Here is a 16205-nt window from a genome sequence, read left to right as displayed (position 1 = left end):
GTGCGAATTTGTAAATTCCAGAATGAATAGCCGTTATCCTGCAGTCAGAGAAGGGTCAAATAGATGCAGGTTTAATCCTGTGCCCAGGTTTCCATCACTATCCAGAAAAGTTACAGGAATCGTTGAGATGCTATCCAACGGTGGGAACTGGCCTGTAGACAGAGTCCTGGGTCTGATGGAGCTCTCTGGCTTACTTTCCTCCAGCACTGTCTGCTGCACCTGTGAGATTGTGTCGGACCCTTTTAGGTGTGTCGGTTTATGTGCACACTGCAAGGATTATTTCTTTAATTTCTGAACAGAAGCAGCTGCTCTCTTCATACGCAACCCTTTCGCGGATTGTAATGTGGTTGGTTGGGCCTTGGGGGTTTGAGGTGCTCCCTGCTCTTCAGGACACAGCCTGCTAAACCACTGTTCAGGACCCACTTGACATCCTACAAACATAACTCATCTGTATTATGTTACATCTTACCAATTTGTACCTGTACACTTGATGTAGCCCCCCGCACCATAAGGTGAGGCATTCCCAATCTGTGCATCCATAGTATGTTGTATTTGACCTATTTGTACCTGTACACTGGAGGTAGACCCCCACACCATGAGGTGAGGCTTTGCTTGTCTGTATACACTCACCTATTCTGTCTGTCACCTATATGCATACTCTTGCACTTCTCTAATGTACTATGCACTTTCTGTAACAAGTGTCTAGATGCCTGTAGGTATTGTGCACTGAAATAAAAGCAAAAAATAAAATAAACAAATAAAACAATACAGTGCAAGGGGATAAGGGAATAGTTAGCTCACTGTGCTTTTCACTTCCCTCGCTCTACATTAAGTGAATGCCAATGTTCTCATGAATGTGTTCGACCTGTCCAAGGTCAGCTGTGAGCAGTTCACCCAGGTGTGTTTTTTCCTTTGTATTCTGTGGCTAGTAATCCAGCATTTATAAGTGAAGTATCAGAATGTTCACTGCAACACCAAGATTGGATTGCCTTCTCAGGCGTGACATGGGGAGAATAATTCAAAGGGCCAGGGAAGCAGGATAGGTTAGAAAATGGAGTCTCAGCCACTCAGTATCAGGAAGTTGAGGAACTGCAGAGGTGCACTTTACAAAACTCACGAAACAGAACATAACACGGGACACCAGTTGTGCCACCCTCACATGTTCTCCGAGCATTACTGAAGGGCAGCATTAGTAAAGGCAGTTTTATGATGCTGCTTAATAAATGTAAACAATGTTGCATTTGGTTGCACCATAGACCTGAACAGTGAGGGAAGGAAGTGGTTACGCTCACTCAACCTGAATAAAGGATCTATAACAAACTGCGTTTTGCACTGCAGCCTCAAGCAGACAATGCTGTCAGAATACATCAATTTTTTTAAGGACAGCCTTAAATCTCCCGCGCTCTAAATACATAAGATGTAATAATACATGTGTTCATAGGAGGACACTTCTTTTTACACCCCATATGATGCACAGAATCAGCAGACATATCATCCCAAAACCCTTACCCTACATGTTATCAAGTTGGGAATAGGGCTAAAAGGGTGTTCAATCAAGCTTAGTTCATTCTGCAACGAAACCAACTATGCTCTAGCTTTACTAATGGAAACATATATACATAAAAGAACGAATTACGTTCATACGTTCAAGCATTGATAGGACTGATGGAGACGCATATATTGTATACAGCCCTTTGCAATATAATAAGGCATTGTTTGTGTTTCTCAGAAATCCAAAAACCTGACGGCCATTTAATTACTTGTTCTTATTGTATGTGTGATGGTAGCCTATTAGTATGGATCTAAAATGCAATAAACCTTTTAAGAATTATATTTAAAAACAATGTCCAGCTCTTTCCACTGAGAACTTGGGACAGGGGCCAATAGGGCATGTCGTTCTGGGGATGAATGCGTGTTTGTGGAGTTTGGAGTTTGAACTAGTTAGTGTTGTGTCTTGCTACAGGGCCAATACTGATTCAGTGTTCGTCTTAGGAATGTCTAAGAACACTCTGCCCGGGCACAATAAACAGTGATATTTAATTTACAATCAATCAATTAGAGGTCAGTGTAGTGCTGGTGGTTAAATCAATAACCCAACAAATTTGCATTTCTGTCCAACGAAAGTGTTTTGTTTAATTCACCCATTACACCTTGGTTTTTAAAATAGGAGGATACATTTGTTTATGCATAGATCTGAATGTTCTAGTTTTATAATCTTTAGTTGTGTATACATTGGTATAAAACGTCCTTCTCATGTCAAATTCTCCAGAAAGCTAACAATCCCATAATGGTGGTTTCTGCTGCTTGTACCTGCTGAACTGACTAATGTCTTCTTAATGTGGGATCACACAAAAGAAATGCCATGTGCTGGCATAGATCATTTATGGCACAGCTCCCCAGACCAGCAGATCAGACATTCTGCAGAATTAACAAGCCAAATAAGTTATGAATAAGCAGTCCTCGAAATTTCAGCAAAGTACCTCTTGAGAATGGTAGTAGGCGACACTTACATTGATTGCCTCAGAGGTGGAAGCGTATTATAAATCATTGGTACGGCAAACTACTTGTTTGTTTTTTTTTTTTAAAGTGCACATATACCTTTAGTTCAAAGGCTAACAAAAAGCGTCCTGGACACATTTTCTATTTTATGAGCAAAATATAGAATCATCTCGGCCCGGATTAATCAAGCACTGCCCATTTCCCAAGTCACAACCAGGCTGAGATACGCACACAGCGTCCATGGCTGGACAGCCAGCATCTTAACGACCTCACTAGCACATTTATCAGCAGCTGGACCTTTTCTTGTGTATGCGGGGACATTTCAAACTGAAAGACCCTAAAGTTACCTAGCAAATCTGCCGCAGTTAAAGTAAGCAAATACATAATCTCCCTTTTAAAGATTTGTTTAGAACCATGTACATTCGTTTGACAATGCAAAATTGTTTGGTTTTTTGTCGATAGTGAAATGTTCTTAACATCATGCATAACGACGTTCTGGAAGTTTATGAGAAAGAATCACCATACCTAACAACTGGAGATTTACAGGCTTGTATTATTTTGCATTCTGGGACTTACAGTTTTCCATTTAGAATGTGAATAATAAAGCTAAAATGATATTCTTTTTGCTTAACATGTTTCTATAAGGATTTACAAGGTATGTTTACTAGGTAATTTGTGTTTAATGCAACTATACTATTTAAGACAGCTTTATTGTAGGCCTTGAAATTCAAAACTTAAATATTTGTACCAAGCAAAGCTTGTAAGGTATGTGGCAAAGTGTTTCAGATTTGGTTAAAAATCCCTGCTTCAGTGTTTAGCCAAAGTGTGTGATCCTTGGAAAATGTTATCTCACTAGGACTTAACTGCAAACATTGGAGTCCTTGCAGATGATTAGGTTCACGCCATTTAATAAAAAAGGCACCCTTACAGATTTAATGATTTTAGAAACAAAATGGTGCACCCTCCAAGGCCGTCGGCCTAGAATTGCATTATTGTTGCACTGGTCCGCCCTCAGTCCCAAATCACTTGATCAAACAGTCAGATATATAGTCTTACCAGCCAGTCAGTGCACCAGAGAGTCTAGTATAGCGGACTAACTGCGGCAGAACCAACATTAATTTTCTCCCCTATTGCTGCCAGCCATCCAGAGTACTGCCCCACAGGAACACGAGTGAAACTCTGCTGTGCCCAATTATGCTACAATGTGGCATCTTTTACAACAAGCCTTCTGCCCTTGCGACAGTTTCTAGGAGCTTCAAGATATTGGGTATGGAACTAATGTAGTAGCCTGGACGCAGGGCAAGGTTGCTTTGCTGCAATGTTGATGCGTGCAGGTCTGAAAGATAGGGCTCTCTGTTGGGTTTACGACTTAGATACTTTGCAAACTGTCTGATGCAGTGGTTAATGTGCGCACCAGGTTTCTGAAATAATTGTTTGTGTGGTTGTCTGTAGGTCTGCCTGAGTGGTGCTTAAGGAGTGTATAGAACTGCGCTGGTGTATCTATGGTGGGTTAGTTTGTCCTTTAGGGACACTTTGTGCAGAGACGTGCCTTCGGATGGTATACATTCCTTTGTGTAACCTGTGCTGTTTCTGTATTGTATTGTTAGTTACGGTGAGACGTAGAATGATTTTGAAATGGTCGTTATCATATCTTTCTCAAATCTGTGCTGAATTTGGTTGCATTAACACACCATGCAAACGTGGTAATTTCGAGGTTTCAAAGTCCACTCTAGAAAAAAAAAAACAGTACACAGAAAAAGGCCACGTTCTGCTTCAGATTGTTTTTGCTGGCAATTCACAACAGAGCCAAGAACTAGAGTGGCGTTTGTGAAGGATTGCCAGCAAGGGTATAAAAGGCCCATAATAATAATAAAATGATGCAGGCAATCCATCTCAAAAAGGGTGTTCAGCTAAGCAGACCCCTATTTCGGAAGGTTCTATGCCAAAAGCAAAATGAACACCTGTGTCCTGCTGCATCAAGAACCCTGGCCCGAGTCTCTTTCTCTAGAGCGGCCAGAGCATGTTCAGAGGTGTCATGACCCTTGCCCCTGGCCCTCACTGGCAAGTGAGCCTTCCAGTTAGGGCCAGGTCAAAGGCCTTAAAACCTCATCCAAGACTCTCTTGGAGTCAGTCCTGGCACCTTTGGCACCAGGCTCATAACCATCATGAAGACCAACATTAGAATGGGACTTTTTACTTGGGACTATTTAACTTGGGGGGGTTCAGCCAACATGGAGGCACAAACATAGCTCAGTTACAAGGAACTGAGTTATGCGGTCTAGTCTTTTGGGTGTGGCAGGCCTGGGACTACTTTACCTGGACTACTCTGGGACTATTTTACCTGGACTACTTTACTTGAGACTATTTAAACCGCACCCAAACAGCAGAACATGCTTTGCGTTATTTTGCTGTGGGCAGCGTAACGCTCACCATGTCCAGTTCTTTGATGCCAGTTTACCTGAAACCAAGGACCTGCAGAGAGAGAAAAGAACACTCTGAAACTTACCTGTAACAGTATCCTGTCTTCAATCCATCGCCGACTTCAGTTCCACTCATCTGAAGGTACGAACTCCATCATCCGGCACCGCATGCATCCTGGAATACCATAACCTGGAAAGAGGAGAAAGAAAGACAGCATTAGTAAGCGTTTACCCACGTTTCCTCCCGAATGAAGAAAGCCACACAATTTTTACCTGGGTAGTCATCTCCTGGTCAGTATCATTGCTGGAACATTACGGCGCTCGGCGAGGAACATCGCAACAAGCAAGGAGAGAAAAGACACAGGTTAGCAATATAAAAGGCAAAACAGCGCCGTGCATTACTCACCGGACAGCATCGCGCACACCACGCTTTCGCCTACCGGCCCATGCTCATCTTCAAACTGCATGACAACACCAAAATACCTTTCCATACCTAAAAGGAAAGAAGCAAGACATTATTATTCGAACTAAGAGGAACATAAGAACTGCATATAAAGACTGTAAAGCAGCAAAACTACGGAGTCGCAGCAGGCCTGGATTCCCACAGGGGGGGCTTGCACCAGTGAAGTAACTAGGTCGCTGCTCGCCTCCCACATCTAGGCGCCCTTGCCACGAGGAGCAGGACGGAGAATCCACCTTTTACAATATTAAGGTGAGGAGGGGGCCCAAGGGGGAGGAAGGAGTTGAGGCCAATGGAGGTGGAAAAACAAAGAATCTGGTATTGAATCCAGCTCTCCTATAGTGCAGACCCATCTTTAACCAGAGGCCTTACCAAGGGACTGGGAGAGGGTTCAAGGATACCAGGTGAGCGTAACAGAGGTCACAGATGCACTGATTGACAGCTGTTGTGACAGCAAAGTCACTGCAGACAGATGCTGCATTTAAATTTGCACTTCTGATTCTAAACTAGGATTATGAGAGTGGCAGGGTAATTTTGAGTAATGTGCCATACGTGGGTTTTGGTATAGTGGCTGTTAGTTAACATACAATTTGAAGCCACTTACGATTGTAGCATATTTTCATTGCATACTCATGCCAACACGGAGCCCAGGCTAGCCAATCACAGGCTGTGGGTATTCTCCCAAGAATGCCTGTCTCTGTTGCAGCCAGCAGGACAATAGGCAGAGAGGAGAGGAGTTATCTTGCTGATTCTTTTGAGGGTGAGCAACACCTCTCCAGACTTGGAAGCTCCCAGCTTCAAAGTGGCACACATTAAACAAAAGGGCCAGCCACAAACCAGGGTGTTGTATACCCCTGGGCCGTTGAAGCTGCAGGATTACGAAAGGGGTGGGATTAGGCAGACCAAGCAGAATAGGGTTGCTCTATAGTGGTTATTTATGGGCTTGTCTTTCCTTCCTTTCTCTTGCACTTCCTGCACAGCGAAGCACTTTGGGTATGATGCAAGAAGGCAAAGGTCACTTGTTACCTTAATAGGGATTGGACCCCTTAAAGCAGGCTTGCTTTTACCCAATCCCATCGTATCCCTTCCTCTCCTTTCCAAAGTCTTCCAGTTGTGAGGTGAAGACTGGTATTTCAAGGTAGAGGCAAGCTCTGCTCCCTACCCATGCCCAGGCCAGATTGGGAGTGAACTGCTGCTAGACCAAGACATGCCTCTCTGCCAAATGCACTGGTACGCAGGGCCCTCACTAGAGGTGAAGGAATTGCTACCTAGCGTCCCCTCGTGGAAGCGAAGAGAACAATGACCAATGCTGTCCCGTAGCCCCGGAATTGGGACTCGCAGCACCAGAAGAAGTAAAGCAGGTGGATTCCTGCATTTTACAGCGTTGTACCACCATCAAACCGGAGTCGGCCATGTTCAAATGCCTTCCAGTAACCAGGACCTGCGGTAATGCTTTTGGCAATTCTTCGAACTGTTGCTGCATTCATGGAACTGGCTCGATGCTGCAGCATACCAAGCAGAGCATGTTACCTGTTCAGCTCAAACAACCAGCTTGCCACAGCGAACGATATTGAATCGCCACCTCTTCGACCATCGCATTGGACCATCAAGGTCACTGCTTTAAATCGCCTGGTCCTCAACTCAAAGCACCGGAAGCACCACAATCCTCATTGACCCGACCAAGTGGTTACTAACCTCTTGAAGCAGCCCAAACCTTGGATCGACCATGGTGAGCCATCCAAACTGCATCGCTCCCACGCCACCTTTCGAAAGTTATGGAGCTACCAATTCGAACCGTTGGAACAGCACAACTCGCTGCACTGGAACCTCGTTCGACCTCAAAGACAGCATCCCGAAGAGTCTTCGCCTTCAAACCACAAAGGACTGAGAAAGGCAGTGTTGAGAGGCCCCAACCCCCTTTGTCCACTTTTGGGAACCTAATAAATGTGAAGCCACCCATTTGCACCTTTTTCAACGAGACATATCTTTTTTGGTTACATTGTTTGCAATTTATTGCCATTCACCCTTGCTACATTACCCAAAATGCTTGCACCATCTACTTACTGCATATTCTGTTTTCTTTCCACAGTAGTGGATTTTTGTGAGTGTTTTTGCATATTAGTGTTCTTAATTAAAGTATATATACATTTTATAGAACCTTTATTGGATATTCCTTTGTTTTGGACTGTTGTACTATTCCTGTTTGGGTTGCTACTGTTAAGATTGCCACCTCTCTTAAGAAAACCACCTGCCCTCGTCACTGCATTAGCACAAACGGCAAAAGGAGTTATTTGTCTTGACTATGCCTGATCCACTTTTATGATTGGGATCACTGTTAGATTGTAGTAGTGTGAGGGCTGAATAGGCTGCTTAGCCACTCCTCATCTGTCTACTCCTGCAAGGTGGTAGACATTTTGTTACAGTGATGGACAGAGGAGCAACTCAGAAGGGAGCTAAGGACCTTAGGAGAGTGACACAACAGTGCAGCCAAGGACCAGAGGGGCAACTGACCACAGAGCTTTGCTTTTACCTTAGTTTTAGTTCAAACCCTTTTTTTGTTCAACCTGCTGCCCTGCATCCAGCCCAGGCAACCACCATCCAGGATAGTACCGGCATCCAAGGTGTCCCCACAGCCTTACAGGGCCTTGCCCTGCAACAACCTAAGTCTGGGTGACCCCAGCACACCAGCATGGTGCTGGACCGTCCAGCACCAGTGAGGACGGCCGTGTAACCGCCACCAACCCAGCCCCCACAATAAAGGTGACAAAGGAGTGGAACCCCAGCGATTTCACCGCTCCATCCCTTTCCCTAATTTTTTTTCCTCCTCGTGACAGGAATGAGGAGGGAGATAGGAGTAGGAGCGGCAGTCATCCCCGTGCAGATGGGAGGAACCATGCGGCACATGGCCACAGTGTCCTGTTACTGGTGTAGCCCTGCCTGTCCTGCAAGTGGCCCGAACAGCCTGCCACTAAAGTCACCATGCCTGCCCTACCATCTGTGTGCTACCCGTGAGCCCCGGGCTAGGGATGAGGAATGCCAACCCCTAGAAAAATTTGGTGAAAGTGTGTGGCTGGTGCTGCTAAAGGAAGAGCAAGTAGCCCAGCCACCAATGTCACCCTGCCTGCCATACCATCCAAGGACCAGGCCAATGTGGGCATGGGTGCGATACTTGCCAGCCCCCTCAACTGAGCCAACAACTTGTGACTGGCCAACCAACACATGCAGCCCTGACACCCGTCACCAAGAAGCGGTGCAACAGGCAAGGTAAGGGTTGCAGCTCCTCGCAAGTGCTTGTGAGCCCTCCTGTGCCCCCTGTACCAAAGGGACTTATAATATAGTTGTGGTCTATAATACTGAAAAAGGTGCCTTACAACACACGGTATGCAATATTTGTATTGTGTGTAATCTATCTGGAATTTTGCATTTGACCATACGTGCACACAAAGTCACAGATAAGGTGGGATGGACTTGATACTTTATTATGGTTTTAACTGAAAATGTGTTTTAAACTTTTTAGTATTAAATAAAAGAGAACCAATTCCTACAAATTAAGTATGGTAAACATTGTTAGTTAGGTTGAATATTCCTACAACAACGGCAACCAAATAACATGGAGCTACAATCAGACAGAACCTCAGTCCCTAACCACTAGATACTCTATACCATAGATCGTAAGAGATTGGGAGCAGTTAGAGTGTACTTGTTGTATAGATTGTCTCCAGCCATGGACCCACAGTTCTTCGGCAGGCAGATGCCTTCATCCATCATGGCCACATCCCTAACACAGCTGGCCGTACTGCCTACCTGTACTTAAAAATGACAAACACTGGTTGTCTTTAGTCTATGTAGGACCACCCATGTAATGTCCCTTGTGACTTCCACTTACTACCCTCCACAACCTGATCAGAATGTCACTCAAACTCAGCCCATTGTAAGAAGCTCACTGTTTGCCATCATATCTGATTTCTTACCTATTGTGCAGTCTTTTGTGATTAAAAGAGGATTGTCCATCTCTGTGTATGTGTGTGTGTATATATATATATATATATATATATATATATATATATATATATATATATATATATATATATATATATATACTTAAATACAATTAATAACAATGCTTTAAGGGTCCTCCTGCTTGTTGACAGTAAGTACAATTCTATTACAGACAAGGTGATTCACATTACATTGGATTCACCCAAATGAATATTATATAACTTTCTTAACAAAATGTACCTTCCATTTGAAATGTTAATACAGTAATCAAAAACATAAAGGAAAAATTACACACAAAAAAATAAAAGCGGTTATGGAAAAATCATGCAATCAAAAGTAAATACACAAAGCAAGTATATCAACACAGATGACAATCAAATAACTCAGGCAAACACTTGGCACTATGCATTGTAAAGAACTCATGGCTATACCGAGAGATTCACATAAGCACACAAAGTGCCTGTAAATATCATTCTGGATAGGCAGCATGAAGTAATGTAAAACAGTATAGTGGTAGTATTCAGTATAATAAAGAGGGAGAAGTGCATGTAATAAAGCATGTTCCAACTGTAAATAAACAGATTAGCTATAAGTTTCCAGGAAGGGACCTCAGATAGCCCTAAATGTACGATGAAGGTCTTCTTTGCATTTATAGACTGTCCTTTCAAAAGGTAGAGAGTTAGCATGTCATGAACCCATTCCTCAATGCCCATTCTATTAGCTGAATTCCAAGCGCGTAGAATTAACTTCTTCGCCATCATGCAGCCTCTGAACATCCATGCATTCTTGCTTTTGATAGTTCAAGTAAAATGTGTCATCGCCCATGATAAAGACAGAAGCTTTCATCAGAATATCGGTTTGCAGGACCAGATTAATTCTAGCTGATATTTCTCTCACCTATAGTCTCTCCAATAAACTCACTCTTGTATTTATGCCCTCTGTTCACTTCAACAATATCTATCATGTCCCTCTCAAAGATGTTTATCTTACCTTCTTCCCCTATATCAATGTCCTCAGTTTGCAATAATATTCACTCATTCTTGTGCTACCGTCTCCTCTTCCTCTTTCCAGGTGATACCCAGACTTGACGTGATTCTCATCAATGCTACCTCACAGAGCTTTTCCTCCACCCCAAGGGGAGTGTCCTAACTCACCCCCCTCCACTCCTGAGTAGAAGCTGTGATAGGACTAGACGTAGAGAAAAGCACACACCTGTCACTATGCATCAGAAGTGGAAGTGGACAACAAATCTCTGCAGTGGGAAAAATGCACCATGTACAGTATGACAATATACAGTTCTTCAAATACATGCCTCATACTTAATACATATCAAATGCGTCTGACTGGATTCTCAATAATGAACACTCAACAAATGATCTTACACTCTCCTGTATAATGTACATCTATTTATGAGAAAGTAATAAAGAAACATTGGCACCATTATTGTAACTACACATCACACACAATATGCAAAATGTTATAAATGAATATGCAGCTGACATTGTTCATTGCCATTGCCTCTAGATCTACTCAAGACCAATCAACCATCTCTGAAGCATAATAGATACTTTAAAAGTAACTGACTACCTCATTAGTACTTACTAGACAATCTCATGAAATGAACTGCTTTCGCAATATCTCTCCTCTTTCCAATGTGATATTAAAGATGGGTAAAACAGGCCCTCATACTCACTACTGTCATAGGGTTGGGAGATGAGGGCTGAAGGCTGGATGCCTGATGCCTGAAGCCTGGACAAAGTTTTGTGATCTGCACAATCCACGGATAATCCAAAAATATCAAATCCGATTGGAAAACCACCTATCAAAATCAACACTGTCTCTTGCGAAAAAGCAACAAAAAAGGTAAGAATGCCTGTTGACTTTTCTCACAGATCTGTGGACGAGAATGAGCCTGTTTCTATGGCTGTTCAGGTGACCAGGGCCACAAAGGAAGACCCTGATGTGCCCAATATGGTGGTCCCAGGACAATAGGACTGCAACCCCATCCCAGCACTTGAACTAAAGTCAAGTGCTTAGCAGCATTCTAGGTTTTTCCATCAACTTTCAAGATACTCATAGGATGTGTTAGGTAGAAACATATAGAAAGACACGCCAAGAAAACTGCTGGAAAAATTGGTGTGCATAGCAAGAGTCACCATTAGATATACTATAGATAATGTTACCAAAGTTACCTAGCACTTATTACCAGATTCTAAGTATAATAAAAACAGCAAATCTCCTCTACAGTAGAATAGTGCCTGATCTAAAATCGATCTATGCAACTCCTTATTTTTACTTGTGATTAATAAAAAAAAATATCACCCAGCATTGTAAAGAAATCTTCTTTTGAAAGCCATTAACTTAACGTCAAAGGCAAAGGAGAGAACAATCATACTGCATGGAAGTGAATGCCAGTTATTGAATTACAAAGTAACAGTTCCAACCCTACCACAAAAGCATACTATCCCAACCTTACCACAAAAAGCATACTATTATTAACGTGTGCACTTTCAACTGCATGACACATTTCTCTCTAGAGCATTAGCATTTGCTTCCCTTTGTTACAGTGAGCCTAAATATTTTAAAACAAGTACTGGAGAACTTTCATAGGATTTGTTTACAGTAGCAGACTTTGCACTTTAAGAGATCAGTATTGTTTTTATTTTCAAAGATATTCTGACCTGAGGTTTTTGTTTGTCCATTATCCACACCAATGGCCAAAGATTCCAACATCTCTGCTTTTTTAACATGATACTCATATGGCTGCATTCTGCCTTGTGCCACAGCTCGCTCCATGTTTTGCATGGACTGCTTTTTATATCCTCCAGAGTTGTCCAACCCATATTGACGCTGTTTGGAGACACAAATATATGAAAGAAAAAAATATTATACATACATTAGACTTACCTCTGCGAAAAGTAAGTGACAATAGAACATACAGTTACAAAGCCTTAACATTTTATCAACATAAAAAAACGCATGCTTGTGTCTTGTGTCCGATAAAACAGCAGTCAGAATGGCAATGAAAGAAGGATTACATGGCTTAGGTGGAAGATGTCCAGCAACAGAGCTATGACCAATCAGGACTTCTTTCAGGGAGGAGGAGATAGTATGTATAATCATATCAGGATGATTTAGGAAAGAAAACAATTTTGTGGAGGCAGAGAGATTAAGTTGTAGAGGAGCAGGAAGTTTAGATAGAAGATGGGAGGTGGCCATAGACATAGTTACAAAAATTGGCCAACTAGGCCCAGGCCTAGGGCGGCAGATTGCCAAAGGTGCAGCATTTTATTGCAGTTTATTTTTAATTTACTGGTTGTCATTTTTTTAAATATAACGCCAATTTTGTTTCTCTGAGTCAGGCTGATCCACAACACTGAGTGTAATTTTGAGCAGTTAGCAGTCATTCCACTCTAACAGCTGAAGTATTTTATGGCCAAACTTGTATACATGCAAAAGCGTTTTTGTTAGTGTGACTTTTTTTATTAAATAAAAAAAGAAAAAAAAATGCGTACCAAACCCAGCATGCTTTAGGAATTAAGTGATTCAGTCATACACTCTCACCGACATATGACGGATATAAAACTCTTTGGTCATTCTTATCGTCCCAAAATGCTCTTTAATATGCAAAACAGCACAGACCTGATTGGCTTTATTGGTGCCACTTCACATTAGTTTGGAGTTCTTTCTAATCAATACACACATACACTGTGCTATGCATTCACTTTATATTCAAATACAGAACATACATTTTTTAAAGTGTTGCAACGATTAGTTTTTTCCCTTCAGAAAAGGGAAGTTTAAAAATAAGGCATCATTTTACAATATTAGACTCATGCCTATGCTTAAGTCAAGCACAGAGTTCCCGCAGGTGGCACTAAAATGATGTTCCGAAGCAAGCATTAATTTCCCTCCCGAGCCCCACAGTTCAGAGGTCTGTTGCTGCCCCAAAATGTGCATGCATGACATAGATCATAAGTTAAAATGGCGAAGAGTAAATCTGAATGTGCAAGTGCATCAAGAAACCTGTGAAAGGATGCCCAAAGCCATAGACGGGTGAGAACAAAAAATGTGGGCCAAAGGTATACACTGTTTCACAGCTGTAAAGGTGTCCCGTAAAGATATCCATTCAGCCATCTTTTCAGAAGCTGCTCAGTATTAAGCAGGCAAATGGCATCCCTGCTGGGTTTATCATATGTCTTTGATGAAATTCTGCTGCACGCTCAGTACTATCAGGAGAACAAACTGCAAAGTATTTCACACAATGCATTGCTGTGATACTTTTAAGTAATTGTTGTAAGGAAGAACTCCAGGAGGCAGCAGATACGTTCACACAGGTTCCTTTATTCATGATGTTACATATAGATGACTATGTTAAGGGGCAAAGGCCCAGAGGGGACCCACTGGCACCCACCACCCAGGCTAGCTCTTACCAACAGCCTGAGTTGGAACACAATTCACATGCAAACATTCCAGGCACTCAACATTCTCATAGTGACATCACTCACTCATGAATACAAGGGATCAGGAAATGACACACCTACTGTCTTTTATAAACAAATAAAAGCACATATCTGGAGCCAGTTCAAGCGCACTCTCAGCACCTAGAACCAACAATCAAAAGCATGCCTTAATAACAGAACATCCTCAAACACTAAAAATAAACCAGGCAACTCCTGTCCAGAGCTGCCACCCTTGGACCTTGATCCTGCCACGACCAAGCACAAACCCGCCACATCCAATGAGCTACAAACATCACAAAACACAACCAACTAAACAGAAATAAAACTCCTTTTACCTCGATTTGCCAGCCCAAGGTCTCGAGATTGCCACTACCGAGAACAAAATGGTTGAGGGCGCACACACCCAGATAATGGGCCCTACCACACAAGAGACAGGAATACATGACAGAGACCTGCCTGGTACAAGGATGAACACAGACACAGTCAGATAGGGCCAACACCACAATGTCCCCATAACCACATCCATGAGGAAAACACAAAGGGGGGACAAAACACTTCACCCACACCCTCAACATTCAACACCCACAACATTCACCACCACATACCTCTTCCCCTTTTTAATAAAAAAAAACTGTACAGCATGTGGAAGAAAATTAATAAGCACCACAGTATATAGGTGAGGTGACAAATCACCATACAATGAATCACTCACCAAAACACTAAATTACAACTTCCAATCCTCGTTGCCATTGTTGTAAGGAAGAACTCGAAGAGGCAGCAGGCACGTTCACACAGGTACCTTTATTCAAGGTGTTACATATAGATGACTCTGTTAAGGGGCAGAGAGCCAGAGGGGACCCACTGGACCCAACACCCAGGTTAGCTCTGACCAACTGGCTGAACACAATTCACATACAAACATTCCAAGCACTCATCAACATTTTCACAGTGACCTCACTCACTCATGCATACAAGGGAACAGGACATGACAGTAATCTTTACATGAATTATATTTTAAATTCAAGATAGGACTTTTACTGTGAAACAGTACTTTAAAAGACAGCAGGACATCTATATCTAGAGCCACACATCTCAAAATGTTCCTCTGTATTGTACAATCCAACCAACTCTACAGAGTTAACAAACATTTTAAATTACACAATTGCACAAACAGCAATAATGTAAACAGTATGTACCACTTAATTTGTTATAAAAGGTGAATGCATTGGGCAGCTACGATGAATGTTGTTGCTTCCCACACATCAATGTTCAGGGTCGCCCTAATCCATTACTCCACTGAGAGAATGCAACGCCAACGATTCAAGAACTTTCTCCAACTGCCTTTACTCTACTGAGGTGTTCATGCCCAGGCACAGTTGACACATTTCACAGATTTTGCCATATTTTAATGGCGTTGCAGCCCAAGAGATTGGCGATACAACGGCTGCAGCAGGTAATTTGCCTTATTTCCATTTTGCCCCCTGCTAACACCAGAGCTGTAACCATGAGAAATGGGTTTTCTTTTTATTGAACATTTTTATAAGATGTGGATGTACCACTTGCATACATTTCATATGTAAACTTGATCATTTGACAAGACCGGATGTACAACTTGTTATGTTGCATTAACATTACAGACCAGTCTAGGTTCTTCTCAGAGTGACAGCACGCAGTTTGTGAGAGAAACCAGATAGAAGCATTGAAACCAAAATTCCTCATTCCAACCTTCTCTCATCTATGTGTCCAGTTGGCAGACAGCTTATGTTCTTGTCACTTTCTCTAAAAGATTATTTTCGGCCTTAAACGAAAGAAGACAATTAGGCGTAACAATTACCTCTAGTGCACTGCAGAACACACTGCCTTCTCTAAATCTTGGGCAATAGAGGTCTGAACACTTTCTTTCAACTAACTTAACGTAGAAGATAGCTGGCTTGAGTTAACAGAGAGGAGGCAATAACTCCCCTCCTTAAAGTGCAAACTTAAAAACACACTTATGATGTTATGGGGCCAACATGGGGATTAAGAGGCATAGTTTGGACAGTGCGAACAGAGTTTTTTTGAAGGAGCGGAATCTGGTGAAGGTGCAGAGTCTAAATATGCGCGCACTGATCGGAAGTACCTCTTTGCCTCGACACGCTCTTCAATTGTGGCTGGGCTGCATCTTAATGTTTGGACATTTGAGGAGCCTTTCCTGGAGCCTTTCTTTGTGACTGTGGATACATACTCTGTTGATATACATCAGGTCACACCCACTCTGGGCGGAATAGTTAAAATCCGCCCCTCGTGCGTACCCGCACACGTGCACCGAGTGGAAGTACCCGGAAGTAACTCTTTGCTTTGTCGCCGCAGCGCGGAGGCCTCAGG

The 16205-nt window shown here is 42.5% G+C and overlaps 1 protein-coding gene across 3 annotated transcripts in view; it reads right to left on the bottom strand.

Moving 5' to 3' along the window:
- The window catches only part of ZUP1 (zinc finger containing ubiquitin peptidase 1), a 705973-nt gene that overhangs the window by 336925 nt on the left and 352843 nt on the right, over positions 1 to 16205 (bottom strand). For all 3 annotated transcript variants that reach the window (XM_069606641.1, XM_069606639.1, XM_069606640.1), the window contains exon 4: positions 12060 to 12228. In XM_069606641.1, the coding sequence (XP_069462742.1) occupies positions 12060 to 12228 (169 nt within the window). The remainder of the gene's footprint in view (positions 1 to 12059; positions 12229 to 16205) is intronic.

The sequence above is a fragment of the Ambystoma mexicanum genome, chromosome 4p (genome assembly GCF_040938575.1).
Source record: "Ambystoma mexicanum isolate Mex_15411 chromosome 4p, UKY_AmexF1_1, whole genome shotgun sequence".
NCBI classification, from domain to species: domain Eukaryota; kingdom Metazoa; phylum Chordata; class Amphibia; order Caudata; family Ambystomatidae; genus Ambystoma; species Ambystoma mexicanum.
This window is presented reverse-complemented; position numbering and strand designations above follow the sequence as displayed.